We start from the raw sequence: 17148 nt of genomic DNA, 5'->3' as shown, positions 1-17148 counted from the left end.
AGAAGACTGTTTTCGGCCCTATTTGTGCAAGTTGGAATTTTAGAATTTGAGTTCGGGGTGCCTAAAAATTGGGATTTTTGATTTTTTTTCATTCGTAATGGTATGTGGGTCGTTTTGGGATTGCGAATTATTTTGGGCGTTCACCGGAATAGCGATTACGGTGGGTTTTTCAATAGTTTCGACACTATTTTCGATGATGGCTTGATCAACATGTTTCCTATTGTTAGGATCCTTAACAGTTTCCATGTTTTGAATTCCTTGCGACTGATTCTTTTCATGACCACTTTGATTGACAACTAAGGGAGTTTGAGTTCTATCATTCTGATCATTTCTTTTGTCATTGGTCATAGCTATAATATTATTCCTAGCAGTAGAACCATAAGCCATTTGTTCGAGTGTATTCACAGGTAGTTGACCATCAACATTATTGTTAACATAATGAAATTGTTCAGATTGAGAGAAATTAGTGGGCTGAGAGGACTTATCTTGAATTTCCGTTGACGACTTACTGTTACATTCCTTCTCCTTACCTTGAATTTCTTGAATTTGTGCTGGAGCATGATGATAGTGATCACACGGTTGTATTCCATTCAATTGTTGCTGTACTTGGTCCTGAAAGTTAATATTTTTTGAAAATTGACCTGCTGAACCTGCAACTTCGTGGCTCCTACTGTTCTCAGAGGTCCAAGGGATATTCGAATCCAATGGAGGTGATTCGAAGTGGCGCTCTGAGCTTAGGAGAGGCGCATCAAACTGAGGAACATTCTGGTATAACTTTTGTTTAAAATGAGTCGCCTGAGCCCCTGCGCCGACACCACTTTCTTCACCGGCGATGATTTCTCCGGTGAAGATTGTTCCTACAGCTGCGCCAAGACCTTGTGAGCAACCCCCAGTAGGTCCGATGGTTCGAATCTCTCCGGAGCCGCTTCGAATATGAAGGCACGACGGCGGCGAATGTGAGCGGCTTCTTTTAGTGGCTGCCATGTCTTGAATCTCGCCTGAAGTTGTTCGATTTTGGAGGTGCATTTCAGGCGACTCAGATGCTGTTCTCGCATAAATCGCCTGAATATTGCTCCCAATTTGATTGGGAAAATGTTGTGCATTTGGAATCAATCCAACCTCACTTGAAATTGCATTTTCAGTATCTTTTTGCAGATTCAAAGTGGTATTAGCTGGATTAGAGGATGAGGCTTGTTCTGGTGGTCTGGGAAGCTCCACCGGCGGCGGTAAGGCCATTCCGGCAGACCTGATATTGTGAAGGTGTGTTGGATGAACAGTAGAGCTCCACCGGCGGCGGTAAAGCCTGGACAGAGCCCTTACAATTCTATATATATTTTTTCTTTGATCAGATAGTACCGTTAGTAGTCATTTTTAAGTAATGAGTATATACTCGACGAGTAGTACACTTTAGTTTCGGTAGGTTATGAATAACCATTGGATGACCCAACATCGTAGTAAGTTTAGACAAAAAGTCAGCAACTTGATTGAACTTAACCTATAATAATGACCAACAATTACATCCTATTGCTCAATCAATTTCATAGTGACCTTGACATTTCTTCCTAATGCATTGTCCATCATATTTGATTGACATATAACTGAAGTGTTTTAGCATGTTGAATTGATAAACTTTACCTTATTGTCATCTGCCATTAACTTACAAATCACAACGCAAGCTTCACAAATCTGCCAGTAAACTCATAGATCACATATAGAGTTGGATAATGTGTTGAAATCACTTAACATAGGGGTAAAATAAGATCTACATAATATAGAAACGGAGTACCACTCACTTCAAATCCTAGACAGATCCCTTACAATTCTATATATATTTTGCTTTCATCAGATAATACTGTGAGTATTCATTTTTTAAGTAATGACTATATACTCGATGAGTAGTACAATTTAGTTTACTTCGTTGATAAATATTATGAGACTTGGCATGAATCTCTGCCTTCTTTTCATCCTTCTTCTTCTTGATCCTTTCCTTAATTTCACGAATAGAAGCCTCCTTAGAAGCATCTCAAACTTCAGGCTTTCCAGTTCTCTTCTTTTGAATCACCTCCAAGGTTGTACCCACAATGGACCTAGAGTTAGGCTTCTTGCTTGTACGTCCCCTCTTCTTAACAGCTTCTTATTCAATATCCTTCTTGTGTTGTTTCCTATACATAGCTTTCCAAGTAAGTTTGGATGGCTTCAGCCTTTTGTGGAAGTAGTTTTTGCATTTGGAATTGACGAATCGAAACACCTGAGAATCTAAGCGAATAAATATGATGCCTTTTCAAGGAAAAATCTTGGCACCACTTAAACGATAAAGTTCTGTCTTGAGAACCATGGTTGATGCAGTAGCGAGCCGCCATCCCTTTACAGTTGCTCAATATCCATTAGATTTTATGTAAAGATTTGAATCTTTCGAGCAATGTCATTAGAAAAATAGTTAGTATTCTGTTGCTTCAAGTCATGTGTTTTCAAAAAAATTAACTTCTTTCATATTCTCTCCATTGGGTCCCTATCACTCTTTGCCTCCAAACTTCAAAAAACAATTGTTGAAAATCATTGTGATTGGCCAAATGATTTAAGAACTTAAAAGGTTTAAGGCTAATATACTTTAAGATATATAGTGCATATAATTAAACTGATGCTATATGTTTATTAATATTATAGAGCAAATTGTACTATCCCAACTGTTGCTATATACATGTTAATGTTGTGATTTTCTATTTTGCTGATTTTTCTTGTGAAACAGAGGATTTTTAAATTTAGATTTTTGATGAGAAAATAATTATACAATCATCATTTATGTCTCCTCAATATATCAATTGAACTATTTAACTTATGCGAACTTTTATCTTGCAATAGATGATCAAGAATTCGAAGTCACAAAGGATCTTCAAGTGTGAAGCGAGTTGAATTAAAACAGTTGAAGATGTTAGCAGATGAACAAGTTGAAGCGCAAGAAGTTAATTATTAAATCCACTTTATTTATGATCTAGGCTATTTGATTAAAAATATTAATTACTATCTTTACATATATATTTTAGACTCTTATTTTTCTTCTTGTAGGATTTTTAAAACCTCTTTGTTCTTTGCAGTGAACTATGTACAATGCTTATATTATCAGCAATTTATAGTATTGACTATATTTTATGAATTTAAAAGTGTTTGTTTAATTACATATGAAATAATAATTTTTAATTGTCAATCATGAAAGGGGCAAAAATGTAACTTTTTGTATAATAATATTTATTAATAAAAAAATCATCAACAAAGGGAAATTTGATAGTTAAATTGTTGATGTAAAATAAAATTAATGATGGAATTTCGATTGCTAAAAGCACTGATAATATCTCTTTTTGAAGTTATCTAGCGACCAAAATAAAATTTAACGAAGAGAAAATGTGATCGCAAAAAGAGAACGACTGAATTTTTTGTCGTCACTAAATATTTCTTAACGACCTGATTAGAATTTGGTCATCTACTTTTAACGTCGTAGCTACTAACGATGGGCGACGATCAATTTTTTTCCAATCGTAAATGATCAATAACAACTGGATTTGCACTTTTAGCGACTAAATTTCCTTTCTCTAAAGACCCATTTTTTTATAGTGACTCTTTTTAATTTCCTTTCACTAGAATTATTTTCATTGGATTTTTATTCTAGTAAGGTTTTAACGAAGCACATTATCTATCAAATAGAAATCCAAAAGAAAGTGTTATAAATATATTTGTATTATAATGAATGTCTATTATGTATGTATCTTTTGGAGAAAAGTTAATAACCACTAATTTAGGGGCCAAGTCAAGTTTTTCCTATAAAAAGGAATTTTTCTCGTTGTAAAGAAAAATAAAAATTCTTCTCTTTTTTCTCTACTATGTTCTTATTATTATTTTATAGTTTCATAACAGATTCTAAAATTTGTAGCCTTTCTTGGCATTTTTCGTTGGGCATTCATTTATTTTATTTTAGAAAAAATTGCATAAATACACATCTTATTTTATCATAATTTTTAAAATTTCCTATCATTTTAAAAATATTCAAAAATCCACTCTCGGATATATCACTTCCCTCTTGCTGATACATTCATATACTCCTCTCTAATACATCCCTCCCTTATGTATTATGATATTTGCTGATATATCCGGAAGTCCAGTGATGTATCCGAAATTTATAAATTTTAAAAAAAAATTATAATTTGAAAAAGAATAAGAAAATAATGTAATTAGCTCTTAACACTATGGGATTTACGTAAAATTACCTTTATTTTCTCTGTTATTTCTTGTTGCTCTTTCTTTTTCCTTTTTCGTTGCTCTTTTTTAAGAATTATTAATCTTATAGCCTTTCTTATTTTTCTCTCAATATGAGGGAGATAGAATAGTAAAAGGTCAATCCATTGTAATCCTTCATGCCTAATTTTTAATATATAAGTCATATGTAATAAATGAATAATTAATATATATATATATATTCACTTTTTATACAATATATATAAATATTCTATACATTTTTATAATTAATAGACTTTTCCTATTCACTTTTCATACATCTATATATATACGCACATTATAAATATTTTTATCAATATAGTTTTCATGTACACTTTTATACAGTATGTATACATTCGAAATCAAGTTACAATTTATACAAACTTATGTTTACTGATCAGGTTAATGCATCACTGTTCCTTATTTCTCATAATGTATTTCAAAATCTTGTATCCTTTAGACAAAGGAAGGTCAACTTCAGAAAGAATGATATATCAATATCAGGTTCTTCAACATTCAGTGCATCAATCAGCTGTTTGGGTGACCTCACTGCAAAGATACAATTACCACCATCAACTCAAGAATATGTAATGTTACCTTATAAAGTATCATGTTATCATACCCTAAGTATCCAAGTGCATCAATCTGACTTAAGATCAAAATAAGGGTAACTTCCTAATACAATCATTTTAACCGAGTCACCGCTAGCCCCTGAGTGTCCTCTGTCCTTTAGTTTGTTTTGATTATTTCAACTATTTATTCTGAGATTGGAATTCCATATACTTCTAACCAAATTTATTTTGTATTATTAATTTAGTGACAGATTTGTAGAAGTACACGTTTACGTTCCTCTTAGCGTACGACAAAACCTTTTTATCTTAAAGAGGAACATATGTAAAACTATAGAGGAACAAATTTTTAAATACACATTTTATCATTAAAAAATTATATTTTTTTTAAAAAAATAATACTTCATAATTTAACGCATACAGAATAATTTATATATAATAATTATTAATTAATGTGATACACATACAAAATACTTACACTTAAGCAGGTCATGTAGGGTCCATCTCATGCCATAAATATTTTTTTTACTTTGTTGCAAGGTTTAAAAATTAGTGAGTCAAAGATGTGGATTTGGTAATTGGCAAATCTCAAACAACCAAAAGATCACCTTTTTGGCCAAATTAAATTTCACCAATAAATCTATCAATGTTTAAAATATTTATTTTTTCATGATGTCACTAATGATATCATACGAACAATTTTTTTCTACAAATATACCACTCTTACTCATTTGTAAGCACACACCAAAATAAAGAGAAAAATAATTAGAGAACAAAGTGAAATATACCATAAACTAAAAGAAAATAGTCTCTGAGCGATATTTTTAGTAAGTTGGAAAATCAAAAGAGTGTTATTCCTTTTGAGTGTCTTGTGGTCACTCTGAGTATTGTATTCGTGACTAAACAGTGTAAAATTTCTTACTATAGTTATATTGGTTGCTCCTCTTACCCCGTAATTTTTTTCTTATTTGAAAGGATTTCCACGTAAAATTCTTGGTGTCATTTTTCTCTATTTTATTTTTATTATTTTAACAATATATATTTTTATGTTAGTCAGCATTTTTCTAACAAACTGGTATCAGAGCATTAATTCACAGTATTTATATTTTCAAAAAAATGATGGAAGCCAACACAAGTAGAATGGCTACTTTGAATGACATTAATTATGTCATTTGGAAGGGAAAAATGAAAGATCAGCTCTATGTTAATAATTTTTATCAACCAGTCTTTACCACTATAAAGTCTGAAAATAAAACATATGAAGAGTGAAATCTGTTGTACAAACAGATTTATGAATTTATTAGGTAATAAATTGACAATAATGTGTTGAACATATTTCTGGGGAGATACATGCTTGAATCCTATGGGAGCATCTTGAAAGTTTGTATACTCGAAAGACTGGAACAACGAAATGTTCTTAATAAAGTAGATGTTAGGTTTAAATTATCATGACGGTTTTCAGATGACAGATCACCTGAATAATTTTTAAAAAATCATGAATCAGTTATTTGCTATGGGCATTAAATTTGATGAAGAAATTCAAGTCTTGCCTCTACTTGGTTCCCTACCAGACTTTTGGAAAATATTTAGAACTTCATTCTCAAATTCTGATATGGATGATGTGCTCTCTATGAAATTTTCTAAAAGCAGCGTGTTGAACGAAGAGATGAGAAAAAAATCTCAAGATTTTTCTTCGTCGGATGTCCTAGTGACTGGCCCTAGGGGGAGAAACAAGAATCGTAGTTCTCAGAATAGAGAACATAACAGAAGCAAATTCAGAGGCAGATTTAAGAATATTGAGTGCTATTATTGTGCCATGAAAGGGCACGCAATGAAGTTTTACCGAAAGTTAAAGAAGGAGAACAAAGACAAAGAGGAAAATAAAGAAGATAAAAATAAAAATTTCCTAGCCACTGTCACCACTGAAGATCTTGTTAACGTTTTTTATGTGGATTTGATAAATATTGCTTGTGATGAATCGAGCTGGTTTGTGGACACTGGTGCCGCATCTCACTGGCATCAAGGAATTTTTTTTTCTCTTCCTATACTTTTGGTGACTTTGGAACCTTGAGTATAGGTAATGAGACTGCATCTAGGGTGATTGGTATTGGTACAATTTATTTGGAAACTAGTGTTGAAACTAAACTAGTTTTGAATAATGTGAAACATGCATCTGGTGTTTGTCTGCACTTTATTTCTATTGGTGTTTTAGATGATGAAGGTTATGTTAGTAACAATGGTGAAGGAAAATGGAAACTCATTAAGGGTTCCTTAGGTGTGGCTCGTAATAACAAACGTCGTGGTCTATACTGGACAACGACTTCTACTTGTTCCAATATGGTGAATGCAGTTGAGATCAATAGCCCTTCAACATTATGGCACAAGAGGCTTAGCCACATAAGTGAGAAATGACTTAATGTTTTAGCCAAGAAGAAATTATTGTCATATTTTCAAAGTGCTAAATGAGAAAAATGTGAGCGCTACTTGGTTGAAAACAAAATAAAGTTTCTTTAAGTCTAACTCTCCTTCAAGAAAGACAGAGTAGCTTGAGTTGGTGCGCTCTGATTTATGCGGTCCAATGACCAAGACTCTGGGTGGTGGTGCACTCTATTTTTTCACTTTCATTGATGACTGCTCAAGAAAAATTTGGGTTTATGTCTTAAAGACTAAAGACCAAATATTAGGTGTCTTCAAATAGTTTCGGGTTTCATTTGAAAGAGAACCTGGAAAGAAACGAAAATGTATTTGTACTGATAACAGTGGTGAATATTATGGTCCATTTAACGAATACTACAAGTATCAAGGTATTAGACATCAAAAAAGTCCTAATAAGACCCCTCGGATTAATGGATTGGCTGAGAGAATGAATAGGACCTTGATGAAAAGAGTTAGATGTTTGGTTTCTGAAGCAAAGTTGCCGAACTCTTTTCGGGGTGAGGCCTTATTGACCGTTACACATGTTAGGCATGAGCTCTCTCTGAGAAGACAGAAATACCTCCTTTAGGTGCATGAGATTAAAGGGAGAGATTTATAGGAGTCCATTTCATGTCACAAATGTTTTTTTACTTTGTTTCAAGGTTTAAAAATTAGAGAGTCAAAAAAATAAATTTGGTAGTTGGAAAATCTCAACAACTAAAAGATCACTATTTTTGCCAAATCAAATCTCATCAATAAATCTACCAAAGTTTAAAATATTTTTTTTTCATGACGTCGATAAAAATTTTCTATAAATAGAACACTCTTTGTAAGAACACACCAAGATAAAGATAAAAAATATTAGAGAACAAAGTGAGGTATACCATAAACTATAAGAAAATAGTTTATGAATAAAAATAGAGTGTGAACGATATTCTTAGTAAGGTAGAAAATCAAAAGAGTGTAACTCCTTTTGAATGTGTTGTGGTCACTTTGAATATTGTACTCGTGACTATCCAGTGTACAACTCCAAGTCACCTTCGAATTGGATGCTGCCTCATATATTTGAAGAATTATGTCGGTATTGAGATACCGAAGAATTCAAGACTTTGTCCGATCAAGAAAAAAAAGCAAGAGCCAGCCTAAAGGGTGGCTCGTTGCACACCAGAGGTGAAAAGAGTGTTGGTACGATTCAGAGGGAGATGGTAAGGTTTCTAAATTTTAAGTTTAAATTCATTTTCTGAAATAAATTATTTCACAAAATATTATTTCATTAATTGTATTTTTATTTATAGGAAAAAGAATTGGGACGCACTCACTATCGTCATGAAGTCTTTAAAAAGACTCATGTGAAGAAAAAGACTAATGCGTCGGATCAGGATGAGTGGGTGGAGGAAAGGGCCGAACGAGCCTATGTAAGTTATTTAAGATATAATATATAATATATTTTGATTCTAAGTTTTATTATATATATATATATATATTGATTATAACTTTTATTTTCTAATATGTAACAAGATTATGAGCGGCACATACGTGAGATGGGAGATTCGGTTTAGCTAACGCCTGAACAGTCCACTCAAATTTGGACAGAAAAAGCGGTTGGAGGCAGCCACAAGGGCCGAATATATGGAATGGGCTCTAGAAATAATGTACGACGACTCCAATCAGGTTTAGAAGGTATTGGATCGTCGCATCAAGCCGAGGCCATTCATGGGGTTCAGATAGCTGCAATGTCTCAGCAAATTGCAGAACTTACACGCGCATTGACAGAATCAGAGAAAAGATGGGTCGCGGATCAAAAAAGTATGAATGAACAAGTTGAGCAAATTAAAGAACAAGTGCTCAACCTCGTCCGTCAGCCTCCGCCTCGTTATTCAAGAGGGTCCACTCCGGATTATTCCGACGATAGTGATGAATATATAGCAAATAGTCCTTAGGTTTTCATATGTTAGTTTATGAACATTTTGAAATTTTTTGTTAACTTTGAAACACTTTAAATCGTTCTAAATTATGATTTTATTCGTTTTAAGTGTTTAATTATGTTTGTTATTATGTATTTTGCATATTTTGTTTGTTGTTATTTGTGTTTGAATGAGCTGAATTGCATACAAGTGAATTGAATTTTGATTGCAGGTGGACAACAGAAATTGCAGGTTTTTGCTGTCAAAAATATTGCAGAAAAGCGACGGACAGGGTCCTTTAATCCGTTGCTTTTCTGGATTTTTATTTTACATTTTTTTCAGAAAAGCGACGGACGGAGACTCAAAGTCCGTCGTTTTTTTGCAAATTTTTAAGAAGCCAATATAATAAAAGTGACGGGCGTAGACTAATAGTCCGTCGCTTTTTATTAAATAATTACTTTTTTAAAAAAATAAAAAGACGGAGTCCGTCGTTTTTTACATATATATTTTTTAATTAAAATAAATCAGGGGGCGACGCAATCTGTCGCTTTTTACGGCCCTGTCCTTTGCTTTTTACGGTCCTGTCCGTCGCTCCTTTAAAAGTGTTGAGCAAAAAAGTGACGGAAGTGACTGCGTCGCTTTTTCCGTCGAGTTTGAACAAAATAGCGACGCAGCCCGTCGCTTTTTTACGTCGTTTTTTCACCTTTTTTAGTAGTGTGTAAATTTTCTTACTATGGTGATATTAGTTGCTCCTATTGGCCCGTAATGTTTTTCCTTATTTGAAAGTGTTTCCACTTAAAAAAATTTATATCATTTTTTTTATTTTATTTATAATATTTTGATCATATATATTTTTGTATTAGTACGCATTAGTCCTACCAAAAGAGGCGAGAAAAGGAAACTGATCAAAAGAGAATAGAAATTCAATTGGAGATTGCAAGAAGACGTACACAAAAATACAACATAAAATTCCAAAGAAAGAAACAAGAAATCTGCGTTCACCCTTTGGAAAACCAATAAGAGAGTTGCCATATTAGTTTTGTATTTGCTTCTCTGTGAAGTTTTTGTTGTCAGTGTGACGACATAATATAATATATAGCATTGTTTAAGAGATGCAAGTTGGCAAGTGGCTAAAAAATGCACCGATTTTCATGAAGAGTTTGAGCCAATCAATACTCATACTCTACTATCTTTGCTTAGGTAAAAAGGAAACAACGTAACACTCTAAACTATGCAACCATTAATTATAACTTTTGTCAAATATTTCTGTTTGAAGCTATGCTTTTCTTTTTACACTGTCTCTGGACTTTTCTCATTTTTTTCTTTCTTTATGTAACTGCAAACTCTCATGTTTTGTCATCATAAGTACGTAGAGAAGATAAGAATGAGAGTTACGTTGGCATTCAAATTCTTAACAGGAGACCACAATGTCGTATGGTCAAGCATGAGAATTTAGAAAGTTGGCATGAGATCATAATAAACATTACTATTAATTAGGTCACTTTTTTTTATTTATCTAAGTTTCTGTTAAAAAATTTTTTTGTGTAAGTTTCGGTAAATAGATCGTTACACTTGTCACATATGTATAGTTACGTTGTGCCAGTGAGAGACGATAGTACATATAAATTTTTAAATTGAATTTTAATGTAACTCTAGTTGAAGTAAATCATTTTTAATAATCCTGGACGGATCTAGAACTTTGATAAGGGTATTCAAAGAGGTAAAAAGAATAATTTTGGTGATCAGACGGGAACTGTAACAATGGGCTACACGTTAAGCCCTTAAGCTGCTAATTAGCAGTTCATATTGTGTTAAAAGGAATTCAAAATTTAATATTTATACATAAATAAATAAATTAACTTTTGTATAGATAGTGTAATTTTTAGACAAGAAAATTTATTGACCCCATGCACCCGATCCCATAGTCCCGCCCTTTATAATGCTTTATTAATGCACAATTATTAAAGTATTTTATTACCGAAACTTTATACGTTTTATTGAGTGCACACAAAAACTCTTCATAGTCCTAATCATTATTCCTATACTTGGCTGTGTGGTAAATAATGTTGGATGTTTTTGTTGCAAGGGTAGCAGACAACAGCTCTTGGATCTAGAATAAGACAGAGTTTTGTCTTAGCTGAATCCATCCAAATTCCTATTCTCAATTTGAATATCTAAGATTTTGATTTTCTCTTTTCTTAGATAAAATTGAGATAATATTAAATGACATAACTGAATCTAGAATTCTGGGTTGTTTCTTTGTTATAAGCAACTATTGAGTTGTTTCTGATATCCTTCTGTGCAATAAACAAGTAATTCGAGTTTCTACAATATATATAACCACGCTATACATAAATGTGAAAGGGAATAATCATATAGAACTTGGACAAAATTTCCATGTATGGCAAAGTTTTGGTAAGAATAAAATATCGTGATTAAGGAGAACCAACTTTGACAATTGAGTCATACATCTAGGATCACAACTGTCACGTCAATTGACATATTATTGTCCGCATATCTTTGATTAATTTTAGGACATTGTTACTTATCATCACTATATGTATCACATAATTCTATTCATTAAAATTTGAATAGAATGAGAAGCAACCACCTAACACTTTTATCATAAGATCACACTCTTAGATGATTGTGTCAAAAATTAATCAAGCAAAAGAAAAAAAAAACTATTTTTGATGGTGGTTATAGAAATTGGTGATTTCTTTTTTTAATTACGGCAATTTTTTAACCAAATGCTACTAGAGAAAGTTTTAAATGTTTGAAAATTTGAAAAATTATCCAATATGTGCTTTTTAGTTTTGTAAGAGCTGATTTATTTTTTCTCTAACAATGTCCGCTAGAAAATCTTTCTTGAAAATTTTGAAAAATCATTTTAAAAGTCTCTAAAAACAAACACCCATCCTGGTTATATCTGGAGCAGAGAGAAAGGGAAGGGGATATATAACTTGCTAAAAACTGTAAAATATAAGATATATATGAATTTAATTTTGTTGAGATCAAAATAATTAGGGCGACCTACATAAACTAATAATTATAAATTATGACGTTAAATCAGACAACAAAAAAAAATATACTAAACTAATTAATATAATTTGACCAATTGACTTACCTATGAAAAAACCTTATATATGAAAGAAATATTTTAACTATAGAGAAAACAATATCCCCTCAAGCAAACTTGTCTTAAGGACTAAATTATGAATGTTATTTGTGGGAAGAAAGGTTTTTTATTTATAGAATCTTCCAAAGAAAATATATATTGTAATCTTTTTTAACAAAGAAAATATTTTCTACCAACAAATTATTTTTGAATAAAATACAATCGTGATAGAATTCAAATACGATAGAAAATTCAAGGAAAATCCTAACATATTTAGATTAACGCTTTATTTGATATTAGACAGAAATTTTCTACACCTTGGTTGGAATACTCCATCAATCATAATTTTCAATTTCGCGTTTTTCACAAAATTTGGTTAGTAATTCAATAAATAAACTTATAAAAGTATAAAGATACATTTAATTTGTTTCAAATTTTCAATTAAAAGGTCATCCAAAGTCCTTCAATATATACTCCATTCGTTTAAGAAAAATGACTTCCTTTCCTTTTTAATTTATTTCAAAAAAACAACCCTTTTCCTTTTTTGACAAAATTTTAATTTTAAATTTTCACGTGTCATGTTTAAGGTTACAAAATTAAAAAATATTTTGATACATTTGATATAACTTTAATTTAGAAACACAAAATATAAAAGTGTTCAATATTTTCTTAAACTTTATATCAAGTCAAACTAGGTCATTCTAACAACTTATGAATTATATCTTTGGTCAGTCATACATATAAAATGAGTATGTTAAATCATATTCTATAAACTATTTTCATGAAACAAACTAGGCTGTAGAAAAACAATATTAGGATAAAACCTATTGGAGGGTTCTAGAAATTGATCTAGATCTCCATGAGAATATTAAGCAAAAAAATAGTACTAAAGTTTGAGTAGGTAATAATATACTCCCTCCGTATAAATGGCATACTTTCTTTTTTTAGTATGTTTAAAAAAAATAACTTATTTTCTTTTTTGATAATATACTTTAATTTTAGTATTTTATGTGACATGTTTAAAGTTATAAAATTAAATAACATATTAATTTTTAATATAACTTTAATTTAAGAACAAAAGATTAAAAAATCTTTTTTTATTTTCTTAAATTAGACTATTCATTTTGAAATTGAGCAAGTAATATATTATTGTGGGGCATGACCCCATGGGTAAAGAGCAGAGGAGGAGGAGGGATGGAATCCTGAAAAGTACAGTTTGTTCTCACATGATCCACGAATCTACAACACCAACACCTTTGCCTCTTTTCTAAGATGGCGACTATTCCTTATTCCTTTTATGTTGACTTCTTTACCCCTTTTCTTTCACCCAATTCACAAACTTCGAGCAGTAGGAATATCTACCATTTAGTAGGGGATTGCGTGCTTGGCGATTTAAAATTTGATTTTCGAACTCTTCCTAAATTTTATATTTATTTTTATACATGAAAAATAATATTCTGAAAAGATATTTTTCTTATTCAATTTATAATTTGTCATAAGAGATCATTTCAAGTAAGAAAAATAGAAAAGATGATTATAAAAATTGAATTGTTATCAACAAAATAAAAATTCTGATAACTAATCAATTAAGCTACTAAAATTTCTTAATTTTAAATTGTTAGAAGGCCTAAAATACGTGGGATGTAAAGTAGTAGCTGTACCATACTCTATTATTGAGCTAAATACAATCCTTTAATTTAAGACATTAAACATTATGATGTGGTCTATTCTTTTCATGTGTATGCACAAAAAAAAAAGTTTCTTGACGCATCTTGTCTTAAAATGTGTGATTAGTGTAATCTTTATCAATTATTTGCTAATACTGGCTTAAAATAAGGGAATTGTACCTTAAGTAAGCTAGCAGAGCAATCTAAGCCCCATCCACCCCACACCCTCACTAATACTTCACTTATAATGGCAAGATGTAAGGAATCTTTCTAAAATATATGGTGGTTAAGGTTTTTACCAATTATTTTAATATTATTTATATGACAGTAACAACAAATATAGTAATTGTGTGCATGTTATGCGCTTCCTAAATCTAGTTTTGTCTTGGTCAATCATGCTACTATATATCTTCATCATCTGTTTTTAATCCCTTATTTTGGAAAAAGACAATATCTTACTTCTAAGTTCCGACAAGTTGGTCATAATATGGCAAAGCAAGGGCATATTTGTCAAAGATTCCAAAAAAGAAATGCTGGAATAGCTAAATAAACAAACCAAGCCCCATATCCTCCATTACTGCTTTTTTCTTCTTGTCTATTTCCCAAGGCAAGTGAAAGAAAGCTGACTTCTATAATTTGTTACATATCCTTCAAATTGAAACCAAGCCAGAAAATATACCATTCTCTCCTCCAAATTAATCATGGCTCGTACTTGTCAAGTTCCTCAAGGGCTTAAGCAAGAAGAATTCATAGAGCTAGAGCCATTGATTCGAAACTATCATACCTTTGAGCATTTATCAAACACTTGCACTTCACTCATAACACAGCGTATTGAAGCACCAGCAAACGTCGTGTGGCCGTTCGTCCGGCGCTTCGATAACCCCCAGAAGTACAAGCATTTCATCAAGAGTTGCAAGATGACAGGTAAACTAATTAAATAAAATTTAAGTCCTCTTCTTAAAATTTGAGTACTCTAGATGATGAATTTGTCTGTGTAAATCAATTAAGTAAATGTAAGGCCTCTTATTAAAATTTGCTCTAGATGATAAATTTGTCTGTGCAGGTGACGGTGGAGTTGGAAGCATTAGAGAAGTGTCTGTTGTGTCTGGAATCCCTGCATCGACAAGCACAGAGAGACTAGAGATTCTGGACGATGAGAAGCATATTCTGAGCTTTAGGGTGGTAGGCGGAGAGCATAGGCTGAATAATTATAAGTCCGTTACATCGGTGAATGAATTCGAGAAAAATGGGAAAGCTTATACCATAGTATTGGAGTCATATATAGTTGATATACCGCAAGGGAATACTGGGGAAGACACCAAAATGTTTACTGATACAGTCGTCAAATTGAACTTGCAGAAGCTTGGCGTCGTCGCAATGGCTGCTCTGCATGGCCACGAATGAGCATAGACTGTACCTCTGGATGTCTGGTGCTGGTGATTGGAGCGGTATCTATCCATCTATATATCTCTTAATTATATTTTCATTTTTCTTCAAAAAAATAATACAAAAAGAGAAAATCTCTTTCAATTAACTATTTCTTAGTGGTTAGCATCGTTTTCTTGCAACTTGGAAATTAAGTTAGTTTGTAGTATATATTTTTTTAGTTTCAATTTGGTGGTTGTTACATTATTACTCCTTGTTTGCCAACTATATGATGAGTACTATCAATTTCTTTTCTTTAATTTAATGAATTATTGGTTCGTTGGGTTTATGGTCCTTTAATATTTGTCAACTTGTTGCAAGTTGGTAATTACTTCTATTTTAGCTTTAGATCTTGTATGCTTCAGTACTGCACAATCCATGATATAATCGGCCGCATTTGAATTGCATTTTTTAAATTTGGACAAGGTACTCATACGAATGATTAAAGCAGCTTGAGATTAAATTAAAGTACCAGAAATGCCATGTAATTAATATACCTTACATAGGGATATTTTTGAGTTTAAGCTATATATACTGACAATGAAATTTTTTCAAATTATTAGTTCAATTTAATCGATTATAGTAGTATGTTATTATATTATTTTTCAATTTTACAATATCAAACATTATATGTAGAGTTATTAGTTGTTGTATGTATGTTTACTTAACTTGATAATGTCGAAATTTCTTATAGCGATTTTAAATTCATATAGCTTTTGTTAATTTATATGTGCGTGTCAGCTGGTTCTTATATTTTGAATACATCTTCATCATAGTAGCTCGTAAAATATAAATGTTATTTAAATAGCACTGAAAAAGAAAACATGAAAATTAACAGCTGGTACATGAAAAGCTAATTATAAATAATTTGAAAAGTGAAATTCGTTTTCTAAATTACTCCAAGTAAAACGTTACAATAACGAAATATTTCTCTTTGTAGACAAGCTAAGGTGGAATATACTACATAATATCCAATTTATTCCAAGTATAAATTTAATATATTATTCATTAGTCCATGTTATGATTCTTGTGGTTGTTGATTTTAAATTTAGTGAAATATTGGTTAATTAGTTTTTTTTTTTTGAACAATAATTAATAAAAGTGATCAAAATGAGAACATTGAAACAATAGTTGAATATACGTACTGTCTTATATGGCAAACCATAAAAACTAGTTGTTAGAAATGACCTTTTCCTTATGCATGTGTACTCTTGAAAATCCTATTGTCAAACTCTAAAAATATTTTGAAAGACAACGATAGCTAGGGATAGATATGGATATGAATATCTTGAGAGACTTGTGACTTTACCTTGAACTTGTGATATGAAGTTGCCTTTTACCACTTATTTTTCACTTTTGATTTCATATTATCTCAACTTTGAGGTTCACGTTTGGTGTCATTATGAACAGCCGTCTCAAAAATCTTGTCCACTCATAGCTAGATTATGAAATTAGTTGTGCTAAATGATTAATGATGGTGCTTAACAAGTTTACTCTTTTGTGTACATAATCTCATATCTAATTCATTGCTTTTGACCAAATTTTTAGAAGTCAAACGTGTTTATTTTTTAGAAAAATTGCTCATCTTAAAGAAGGTATTTCAGCAAGTTTATAGGAAAAATAAATATTTTTGAGTACCAACGAAAACTATCTTTTTTTCAAAAGATAAAAAGCACAAATTATTATTCAAATAGTGACAAAAGTATTTTTCAACTTAATTAGCCAAACACTAATTTCTATGCATATCAATAATATCCATACGAGTCTACTTGATGAGCTACAGATGG

The 17148-nt window shown here is 31.4% G+C and overlaps 1 protein-coding gene across 1 annotated transcript; it reads left to right on the top strand.

Annotated features, from left to right (window-relative positions):
• The first annotated feature begins 14440 nt into the window (after window positions 1-14440).
• Window positions 14441-15540, top strand: LOC129888330 (abscisic acid receptor PYL2-like). The gene is made up of 2 exons (XM_055963329.1): window positions 14441-14860; window positions 15000-15540. The coding sequence occupies exons 1-2, from the start codon at window positions 14638-14640 to the stop codon at window positions 15338-15340; spliced, it is 564 nt and encodes a 187-aa protein (XP_055819304.1). The 5' UTR covers window positions 14441-14637; the 3' UTR covers window positions 15341-15540.
• Window positions 15541-17148: the final 1608 nt, after the last annotated feature.

The sequence above is a fragment of the Solanum dulcamara genome, chromosome 5 (assembly GCF_947179165.1).
Source record: "Solanum dulcamara chromosome 5, daSolDulc1.2, whole genome shotgun sequence".
Lineage (NCBI taxonomy): Eukaryota > Viridiplantae > Streptophyta > Magnoliopsida > Solanales > Solanaceae > Solanum > Solanum dulcamara.
This window is presented reverse-complemented; position numbering and strand designations above follow the sequence as displayed.

Excerpts from the sequence above, each read along its gene's own strand:
- LOC129888330 (XM_055963329.1), top strand. The coding sequence starts at position 14,638 with ATGGCTCGTACTTGTCAAGTTCCTCAAGGGCTTAAGCAAGAAGAATTC. Across the intron at positions 14,861-14,999 it reads CAAGAGTTGCAAGATGACAG|GTGACGGTGGAGTTGGAAGC; the intron begins GTAAACTAATTA and ends TTGTCTGTGCAG.